This window comes from Fusarium graminearum, chromosome 2, assembly GCF_000240135.3.
Source record: "Fusarium graminearum PH-1 chromosome 2, whole genome shotgun sequence".
Classification (NCBI taxonomy): domain Eukaryota; kingdom Fungi; phylum Ascomycota; class Sordariomycetes; order Hypocreales; family Nectriaceae; genus Fusarium; species Fusarium graminearum.
Genome location: NC_026475.1, coordinates 3,271,506 through 3,282,192, shown reverse-complemented (window position 1 = coordinate 3,282,192; position 10,687 = coordinate 3,271,506). Strand labels below are relative to the sequence as shown.

The window sequence follows — 10,687 nt, the reverse complement described above, 5'->3', positions numbered from 1 at the left end:
ATAAGAATATCAGGCTGTGACAAATGTTTAGGAATCGAGTTACATGAAAGGTATTTATGATGAGAGATTGGGGAGTCAGCATGGGGCCATCACGATTCAGCCTCACCGTCGCACCAGAATTGACTTGTCTTCTGTAGCTGTCGCTCAATGGACAATAATCATGACAAGGGTCGGATATTTTTATCTTGTTGGGTTGTACAAGACACTAGTTCCAGCCACTTGAGGGGTAGTTCAACAGGCAGATGAACAGTAGCAGTCAACTTGATGCTTCTATTTCATTCCATAAAACTAGTCAAGACATGGGGTTTTTAATATGGTTAAGAAGACGAGTCAGATGCCTAGTAGACTTTGACAACGATGCTTCTTATGGTAAAGGTGACTTCAAGATCGTTACATTATCCTGCTGACGATGCTGGCTTCTAGGCAAGTTTCAGCTATCTTTGCACAGGCAGACCAAAACAAAAAGAGTAATTCATCGCCACAAACTAACAAACCAATCACTTTGTGTTGAATTTTCTCTTTCACAGCCTGATATTGAGTGACACGGCAAATTACATGTACCAATCAGCTTTGCTGGAAAAAAGATGGGGCGACGAGGGCCGTTTTCAAACGACTCAAGATACTTCAGCTTTCTATTGCATACGAAGATACACACACCAGACGTCTTGAACGTGACGCCATGAAAACGAATCACATTTACTGCAAGTATTACGAAGAACTACTACCTCTGGCGCTGAATGTCGAATTTCTACAAGTTATGGGCCAATCTCGGTCGGCCCACAAGTTTTCAAAAGGCTTGTCTCTCACGATCATTTGCGGCACAGTCGTTTCAAGCTACGTCATGTGCACCTTGGCAAGGCTGATTTGGGAGATCTTACGCCAAGCTTCTAAAAACCAGAAGTTAACAGTTGGGGGGTTGAATACCTCGCTCTCGCTACTAAAGTTACACAACATCATCTCTGCTAGCTTCTCACTACTCAATCAACTAGTGTAAAATGATGTCTGACAGCGATGCCGTTGAGTTACAGCCGAAACGGCTGGTAAGTTTACTTTCTGCTCTTTAATAGAGTCCTCATGCTCACATGAACATCAGCCTCCTAGCGCGGAAAAAGGCTCAGATTGGGAGCCTCTCGTTGAATCGAAATCTGGTCTCGATATCCCAGGGCGAAGTTCAGTCCAACCTCTTGAACCTTGCTACGTCGAAACGCCTGAAAATGAGACTCGTTCGATAAAGAAAAGCTACAGACGCTTCCTCTCACGTATTCCACGCATACCCCCTCTTGTTCGCCACTTAGCCTTGGTACACTTACCACCTGTTGCAATCACCCTCACCGTTCTCTCCTTATACATCCGCAATGATCGCTGGGACAATCCCACGGATAACGCGTTGAACGCCCTTCTGTTTGCAGCCAAGATTCATGAGGCTCTAATCATAGTATCAATCGGAGATATGCTAATGGGACGAATCAACCACCACCTCTTGAACAAAGGAAACTCACTGCCGCTTGGATTTCTTCCATCGCCTTTGCTTCTCAATTCCCCGTTCTTATATCTCATCAGTTCTGAGCTTTGGGCTCCAATACGATATTCAAAGGGACGACATGGAGCACAGAAGGTCACAGGCGCCATGATCATTCTGTCCGCTCTCTTGTGTCTCGCTGCAAGCCCTCTATCCGCCATCACTATGATCCCTCGTCCGGGCTGGCAGGAACTCCCTTATAGTCCTGTACCCAGAGTTGAGAAAAACAAATACACTCCTGGTACTCTGTATAACACTAATTTAGACGCGGAGGACATTCCAGCTCTCAACTATACCCGATATTCACAATGGTTCACGAGACCCAGCCAAAAGTCGATTTTGGAAACCACTATCACGACAGACACTTCTTTTACCGAACTTGTTCCTTACACCAATGTAACATATTCGAATTATGAAGCAACACGTCGCCCTATATCGTACAAAAAGACTCCCTCCTATGGAACGGTTGCGACATGTCCACTGAGCATCGTAGCTCGTAACATTGGGACCCTCCGCTACGGGGCCGACAGATATCTTGAGTTGATCACAGCCAGGAACAACGTAAATGGATCTTCTACACTTAGCAAATGGAAACAACCGCTTGTTATCACAAAATGCTCTTCATCCACGATTGTAGATGGTGTCGCGAGGTTCTCCTTTGGCCCTCCATTCTTCAAAGAAACTGCGGAGCGCTTCCAACATGTGAAGATACCTTTGGCGAAACACCCCTGGCTACTCAACCTCAACACAACAGAAAACTTGAGTACCTCAGCCGATCCTCTGGGATACAGCTTCCTCAATATAAAAGATGAGGTGAAGCTGCCGATCAGCGCCGATATCATGTTTGCAACGGTTATGAATGAAACCGTCGATTCTATGAAAGGCACACTCCCGCTACGGCCTTCAGCCGTCCAATTTACTTTATGTCTCGTGTCAGCGCTATGGACTGAAGCAGATGTTTGGCTTGAGCCCCAAAGATCCAAAGATGCTCTGAGCCATCTCAGCTTCGCCAATGGAGAAGAGGTGGCTCGAATCGCGGAGTCTTTCGGCACTCGAGATTTCATAAACATACACGAAGATTGGATGACTGGGATAGGTTCTGTGCCAACTACATCTACAAACATGTCATCTTATGACGAGGCCCTAAGGTTCTGCCTCGCAGCTACACCATACGGAATTTGGGAGCCAAGTAAAGGTTGCGTTGAAACCTTTCTTTCGATGCATATTACAGATGCACTAGCGGAACTTGGTGATTGGCAAGAGAACATACCCCTTGATTCCCCTGGTGATGAAGGTCTTAATAATTCAGTTATCTACACAAACTATGTATATGCATACTCGTATAAGTTGGGAGGTAGTATTGGAATACCTATAGCGTTTTCAATTCTTCTCCTCCATATTCTTATCGTCCTGGTCTATATCCCGCTAGTGTTCTGGTCGGGGCATCTACGGCACAAATCAGGGTGGAATAGCTTGGGGGATTTGCTGGTGCTTACACTGTGCTCCGACGTTGATGTGGACTGGACGGAAGGCAAAGCTTCTCAAAATTGGATAAAGCGTGTGGCAATCAGGGAGCTAGGTGATGAAGGCCGGAATGGTATGATTGTGAGGGACATTGGCAACAATGTTGACTGAGCTAACTTGATAGAATGTCATGGTCATAACCTATATATAGCGGCTTAATCGCAATGCTCTCTTTTCCCCGTACTTCCTTTACCAGTTACCCTACTCATGTATGCACGATGGGAACGGGGCCCGTTCTGACTTCTAACCTAATCACATGCGCTAGAATCGACAAGGTTTGCGCCACCCCAGAACGGGGCCCGTTCTAATTTTTAACTCCCAACGGCGAACATAGAACGGGGCCCGTTCTGCGTTAGAGGGGTCTATGCTACCCATGCCAAATCCATTGAATCCAGTGTCCCGCTTCTCCCCTTTTGCATTTCCCACCTGGCCCGCGATAACCCTATTGCGAAATAGTACAGTTCTTTTTAGAAAGCATGATAACTCCCCATTTCGGCTAAAACAGATGAGCTGCCCCATGTTTCCACGAGCCATACTGGAGCTAGTAATCTCTTCATTACCGATGACATTCCAAAAGAGACGGCTAGCTAGTGTGTGTCTTGCCCCAAGCCCCAAGGCCCCAAGGCCCCAACTTCTTCGTCTCAGACTGAGGCTCGTATAAAGGCCCGCGTACATCGACTACGCGGCGCCCGCTCTCTTCCATAACTTTCTTCATCTATCGGCTATTAATACGTTTGGCGTAGATGTTATATAGTGCAGGTAAGTGTATAACGTTATTAACGCAGTATTAAATTATCTTAACGTCTAGAGGGCAGTGGGTAAAGATATTGTTAGGCATAAGAGCCTTTACCTCTCTCTTAGTTTTAATCTAGCGATAGACCTCTATTACATTTAGTCCTAAATCCTTCTTAATGTATTTGTTAAGCCTGCAGATAAAAGTCTTACTACCGGCGCAGGAGGCATTCTTAAGAAGCTGTATATCTGTAATGCCCTTAAGACAGACCTAGTAGTAGGCCCAGAGGGCATTAGCGTCATTATATATATCCTAGAGACATTTAGTTTTGTAAGTATCTTTAAGGATAGCTTAAAGAGTCTTTCCGTTAGTACTAGATGTAGTAAAAGCGGAGTTTCCGAGAGTCTAAATGTCGATTAGGCTTATTACTTGTGTGCGGTAGATAAGTACGGTTATAAGGGAGAGGGTTCTATTGCGGCTGAGACTTTTGCCCTTAAGGTCTAGATAGAGCGTGCCAGACGGAGGTATAGAGGAGATGAAAACCAGGAGGTCTGGAAGGGTAGAAATCAAGATTAGAGACGGCGAAGGGGTATCCATGCCTCGTGTAAAGGGCGCGTCTTGCCCGTAATCCAGTATGTCAAACTTTTCCGTTTCCTTCAAGTCACGAAATGCATTTCAAACATTAGGTTTTACATTTTCATCATGCACTCTCTTACTCTATGGCACCTATGCCCGAAAATTCGCCACAGCGAGACGGGCCCAGGCTACCCCGCTTCTATCAGATCAATCATTTTTAGCCAGTCCCACAGCCCAATGCTGACAGGCAAAGCGTCTGATGACGTCATGCACACGGCCAAGGTCGATTGTTAAAAACATTCTAGTACACAATTAAAGGTTAGAATTCTAAGGCCACAACTAATAACTCCATTCTTTATCCTAGCGAGTATATGTACAGGTCTTAATTGGCTTAGACACTTTGATGAACAAACAAGAGCACGTTAAAAGGGTGAACATCGGATGCTTGTGCTCGATGGGCATGGGAGCTATATCAGCGCTAAGTTCAACGAATAATACAAGGCTAACAAGATCATGTTATTTTCTATCCCTAGACAATCATCTCATCTCATCCAGGCCGCTCGATGTCAGTATTTCTAACTGGTTGAAGAAGGTATACGGTAGTTGAATCTCGTTCCCCCCGGAGCCAGCATTATACATATCACGAAGGATGACTTCTTCCCCGCCTTTAAGGCCGCTTTTGAGCTGGTCTTTACGGATAAACATATCAAGAGTAGCTTCCAAGGGGTTGACCTAGTTCCTCTGGATCCAGAAGCCGTGATTTCGAAGCTTGATGTAAGGCTACGGACGCCAACTCCTCTTGAGACCCCCGACGTTCTATCTCTAATTTGGATCTCTCAAACGCCTCGAATCGCCACTGAAGCTCTTTCACAGTAAAAGCTCCTCAAGGATTGAGTAGAGGAGGAAGGAGGCGAGGTTGGAAGAGGGTGTCGAGAAGCGCGCCCGGTTGATGTGTAAGCTGTCTGACGTCCCAGTTTCACATTTTTTTTATGCACCACTATATGCAGGTTCAAGTACGCGTGACTTGTCGGATCCACTAGCAAGCGCAGCCACCGGTTTACGGTGGGGCTGAATTGGAGGAGGATTCTTTCGTGAGAAAAATACAAGTACTAATATGTTTCAGCTATCCCGTTGCTGCCTAAAACCAAAAGTAACATCTGTCTGATGAAATGCAGACTGTGTCTACTCATGAACACGTAATAAAGCTACATTCATCTATTCATGTATTTTCAGTCCTCCAAGTCAAAACTGGCTTAAATGACGAGTGAACCATGGGTTCGTCACGACTGTATCGCAAACTTCCCTTCCTTGACAGCATACGACTGCTTGAGCTGACCCAAGACGAAAAGAAGGGCTCAGTGTGTGGCCATCTCATATTATCCAAACTTGAGGATACCCCAAGCTACGCAGCACTGTCATATGTCTGGGGAGATCCATCACCACAAGATCCACTCTTCGCGGTGGACGGCTTCGAGCTAAGGATCCGGCAATCCTTAAACCATGCCCTCGGTACCCTTCTTTCCGGTGATGAGAAAAGACTGCTGTGGATTGATCAAATTTGCATTGACCAAGAAAACATTACGGAACGAGAGCATCAAGTTACGCTTATGTCAAAGATTTTTAAACAGGCTCAGCGAGTGATATGCTGGCTGGGGCCCGATGATGAACATACCGGGCATGCCTTTGACCTATCAACTGTCTTGGCCATTGACGGATCTGGTTCAGAATTTTGGAAAGAACCGATGCAAAGGCTAATGCAAGCCGGGCTTTTTAGGCACATGCTAGATCTGGTTAATCCCACTGGAATTCCGTTCTCAGCTCTAGCTGCGTTGGTCAAGATTCCTTGGTTTGGCAGACTATGGATAGTTCAAGAGGTTGCACTGGCATCAAAGATCGAGTTTCGATGTGGGGGCGCAACTATCGATGGGGATATGTTTTTTTACTGCAATTAGGAGGATGTCCTCTGCTTTACAGAACCCACCTGAACCATTATTACTCGAGCCATTTCGGCACGCTATCAGGCTAGGACAGCTCAGAGCACAGGTTAAAAGTGACATACACTGTTCATATCCGCACCTGGCTCATACTTTCAGTACGTGGGGTTGCAAGAAAAGCCACGATCGACTGAATGCACTTTTTGGGCTCGCTTTCCCGTACGACTCCAATTCCGCATGGTTTCAACCTGGATACAGCATAACTGGACCCGAGTTATATATCAGATTCGCGAAGGATTATATCAATGAAACTGACAGCTTGGACATACTTCACTTCTCGGGCTGCGGCGATGCAGAGAATTATTCACTCTACTACATTGCCGGCACGCCTGTGCTTGAACCCAGAACCCCGGCGGACGATGTGCCTTCATGGGCACCAGACTGGCGCGTGCAGTCTAGGCCGCTCGTGCTTTTGCCTGATCCTGGGTACAACGTAAAATCCCAGTTTGCAGCAACCCTGTCGAAAGCAGATTATTTTTTCGACGATGACAATCAGACATTGCATGTTCGTGCGCTTCTGGTAGATCAGATAGCTGGGTGTGGCTGGCCTTACTATCTATCTTTATGCCAGGATCTCCAGATGACTGAGAATGAAATTTTCGAACAATGGTACGAACTAGCCAAAGAGCATTTGGACAGTAATACCTTCGAGACTATGTTCTCATCAACTTTGGTTATGGACGCAAGAGTGACACTTACGGAACGTGGATCTCTAAACGTGAACCAAGATGAGGTACCTACTTTATTTGAACATTGGAAGAAGTTGGTTGGCAAGAGTTCAGAGCCCTGCATTCCGAACGATGCTTTGCAGTCGATTGAGGGCTTTGCACGTTATCGTTACGTTGCAGAGGAAGTCTGTCGCAACAGGGTAATGTTCATTACAGTTAAAGGTCGTTTAGGATTGGGATCAACCCATGCCTCTCCCGGTGCGGACATATATTTGCTTCACGGCCTGAAAACACCATTTGTTGTCTTCGAGAACCAAAAAGGACATATTTTGCGTGGGGAATGTTACGTGCATAGCCTTATGGATCAGCAAGCTCACATTTCGGATTCAGACGTTTATCTTCATTTGATATAGGTATTAGTTTATATTTCCAATAGAAAACGATGAAAATGCTGATTTCTATAGAAATAGACAGCAACTTCTTAACACTGTTAAAGTGAGACTGTAATAATTTTATTAAACTATTTATATATAAACCTATTTTAATTTATAACTAGATAATTACTTATAGCTACTGTAGTTAATTAGTAATTTAAATAATACTAAGCTGTTAGGTTTAAAATAAGCCTTATATAAGGTAAATATAAAATTGCACTTAGTAAGCTTAAGTTACTATTTAGCTTTTATAGTAAATCTTATTATTAATTATAATAGTTATTAGAGCTATTATAACTTAATAAATAACTATATAATATAGTTAATAAGTAAGTTATAATAAGTATAGTTTTTAAGAGATAAACTAGTTTATATTAAGTTTATATTAATAAATATATAAAGTATTATTAAGTAATAATAAAATATTATATCTCTTAATAGTAAATAAAGTAAATTAAATATATTTAAGTAAAAAAGTCTTATTAATAGCTAGTAAGCTAATTATATTAACTACTACTAACTAAAAGTATATATATTTAATCTTATATAAGTTAAATAAGGTTAGTTTAACTCTATTTAATTATTATATAAGGCAAATAAGGTCAGTTTAACTCTATTTATTATATAAGTTAAACAAGGTCTGTTTGACTCATGTAGGGTAGGTCTATCCTAATAGGCGGAAAATAGTAGGTACATTATCTCACGTATGTAGGGATTAGTTAGGTTGTAACACTGAGCCAATTTATCAGTCACACCAGATGCAGGCTTATACTACATGCATTAAAGCGAAGCGGAAATGCTCGCGCCAGAGCCCCGCCCTGGTGATCAGCTAGGTTAGCGATTAGTTAATGAAACGACGGGCTGCACGATGTTGCTATCCCTGGGCTAGTCTCCCTTAGTAAAGTTCACCAGAGGATATGCTAGTTTAGCCGCGACCGATTAGCAGCTAGGCTGAGTAACAGTTAGGTTTTCTAAATAGGTAAACTAGTCTATACTAGTTTATATTTATAGAGTTATAAGGCATTATATTAAGTAGTAATAAAATATTATATTTTTTAATAGTAAATAAAATAAATAAGGTATATTTAAATAAAGAGGCTTTATTAATAGCTAATAAGTTAAATTCTATTTAAAGTTAAAAAGGTTTATATATATTAATTTATAATATAAAGTAATAAGTATTAACTTATATTTATTATAAATTAAAAATTAAAAGTATTAATTTTAAATTATAATATAATTCTTTTAATTTTAAGTTAATTAATTTTATATAGTTTATAATAAATATAATTTTTAAAGGATAAACTAGTTTATATTAAGTTTATATTAATAAATATATAAGGTATTATTAAATAATAATAAAATATTATATCTTTTAATAATAAATAAAGTAAATTAAGTATATTTAAGTAAAGAAGTCTTATTAATAGCTAATAAGCTAATTATACTATTTAATATTAACTAAAAGTATATATACTTAATATCTTTTAAAGGGATTATAATTAGAATTATAATTTAAAAGTAATAATTATAATTTTAATTATAAGTAATAATATAAAATTATAATTAAAATTATAAGTATAATATTTATATTTCTTATAATTAAATAAAAGACTAAATAGAGTATATATAATATAAGTATTAAAGTTATAATATAGTTATTAAAGTAAGTCTTTATAAAAATTAAAAGTTAATAATTTAATTTTATAATAATTAATATAAAAAAGAAAGAAAAATAAAAGCTTAAAAAAGTAAAAAAATAAAATATATATAACTTTATTATTTAAGTTATAATATAATTTTTCCCTTTTTTAAGGTTTTATTTTTAAAGCTTATTAATTTAATTATTATTATTTTCTATTTATTAGTTTTTAATTTCCTTTTATAAATATTTTTATATTAATAATATATTTAATTATATTTTAAAACTTAGAAATTTAAAAACTTTTAAAGCTAATTTCTTTATATTATATATAAGTTATTAATAATTATATTATATTTTATTTATATTATTTTTATTATAATTTAATTTATAAAATAAAAAATAAAAAATTTAATTATTATAAGAGCTATATTAAAATTAAGGTAATTTATAATAGTTTTAAAGTTATTATATTTTATAAGTTTTATAATATATATATAATTTTTTTTAATTTTTTTTTTATTTTTATTTTTTTTAAATTATTTTTTTTTAAAAAATATAAAAAAGTAAAAAAAAATAAAAAAATAAAAAAAAATATTATTTAAAGGAATAAAATAATACTTTATTTATTTATAAAATATAATTTTTAAAAAAATAAAAAGTTCTTATTATTAATTAAATTAAATTAAATATTATAAATAAAGCTTAATTTTATAATATTATAACTTAAATGACAAGGTCAGGCGTACCCCACTTTTCCCTTCCTTTATAAACCAATTACCGCAGGACTGAATCGTTAAACTCTCGGTCCTCATAAAGACCTACCTTTTCATCCTTATGCACTAATTAGCTCAGGACTAAAGGAACTACACTACAGTCTAGGACCGATATACTTAACTCTCGGTCTATAATAGATATAAGCTAATACCTATTGCCTTATACCTTAGACTAGTATATATAAGATACTCTCTTAGTATTAGATAGAACCTAGCTTACTAGCTATTAATAAGACTTCTTTACCTAAATATGCTTAACCTGCTCTATTTACTATTAAGAGATATAATACTTTACTATTGCTTAGTAATGCCCTATATATCTGCTAATATAAACCTAGTATGGACTAGTTTATCCCTTAGAAACTACACCTTATTATGACCTAAATAATAAGGTCAGGTGCACCCTACTTTTCACTTTTATAAGACCCTACCTTTTCCTCTAATTACTATAGGACTAAACTGCTAACTCTTAGTCCTTATAAAAACCTACTTTTCTATCCTTTATATACTAATTAGCTTAGGACTAAAAGAACTATATTATAGTCTAGGACTAATACTTTTAATTCTTAGTCTATAATAAATATAAGCTAATACTTATTACCTTATACTTTAAACTAGTATATATAGATCTTTTAAAAACCTAAGTAAAATTTAACTTACTAGCTATTAATAAAACCTTTTTATTTAAATATATTTAACTTATTTTATTTACTATTAAAAAATATAATACTTTATTTTTATTTAATATATAATACCTTATAACTCTATAAATATAAATTAATATAAATTAGTGTAATTATTTAAAACCTTAACTATTATAT

The 10,687-nt window shown here is 37.8% G+C and overlaps 2 protein-coding genes across 2 annotated transcripts; both read left to right on the top strand.

Moving 5' to 3' along the window:
* Window positions 1-998: 998 nt before the first annotated feature.
* On the top strand, window positions 999-3,154 carry FGSG_11635 (uncharacterized protein; the record flags this gene model as incomplete). The annotated part of the gene is made up of 2 exons (XM_011322572.1): window positions 999-1,040; window positions 1,094-3,154. The coding sequence occupies 2 exons, from the start codon at window positions 999-1,001 to the stop codon at window positions 3,152-3,154; spliced, it is 2,103 nt and encodes a 700-aa protein (XP_011320874.1).
* Window positions 3,155-5,623: 2,469 nt separating this feature from the next.
* On the top strand, window positions 5,624-9,142 carry FGSG_11631 (uncharacterized protein; the record flags this gene model as incomplete). The annotated part of the gene is made up of 16 exons (XM_011322571.1): window positions 5,624-6,285; window positions 6,446-7,214; window positions 7,489-7,509; window positions 7,594-7,600; window positions 7,694-7,701; window positions 7,771-7,777; window positions 7,851-7,859; window positions 7,890-7,897; window positions 7,938-7,940; window positions 8,000-8,008; window positions 8,041-8,049; window positions 8,106-8,134; window positions 8,235-8,281; window positions 8,511-8,527; window positions 8,584-8,591; window positions 9,139-9,142. 16 exons carry the CDS (start codon window positions 5,624-5,626, stop codon window positions 9,140-9,142), a joined length of 1,617 nt encoding a protein of 538 aa, XP_011320873.1.
* Window positions 9,143-10,687: the final 1,545 nt, after the last annotated feature.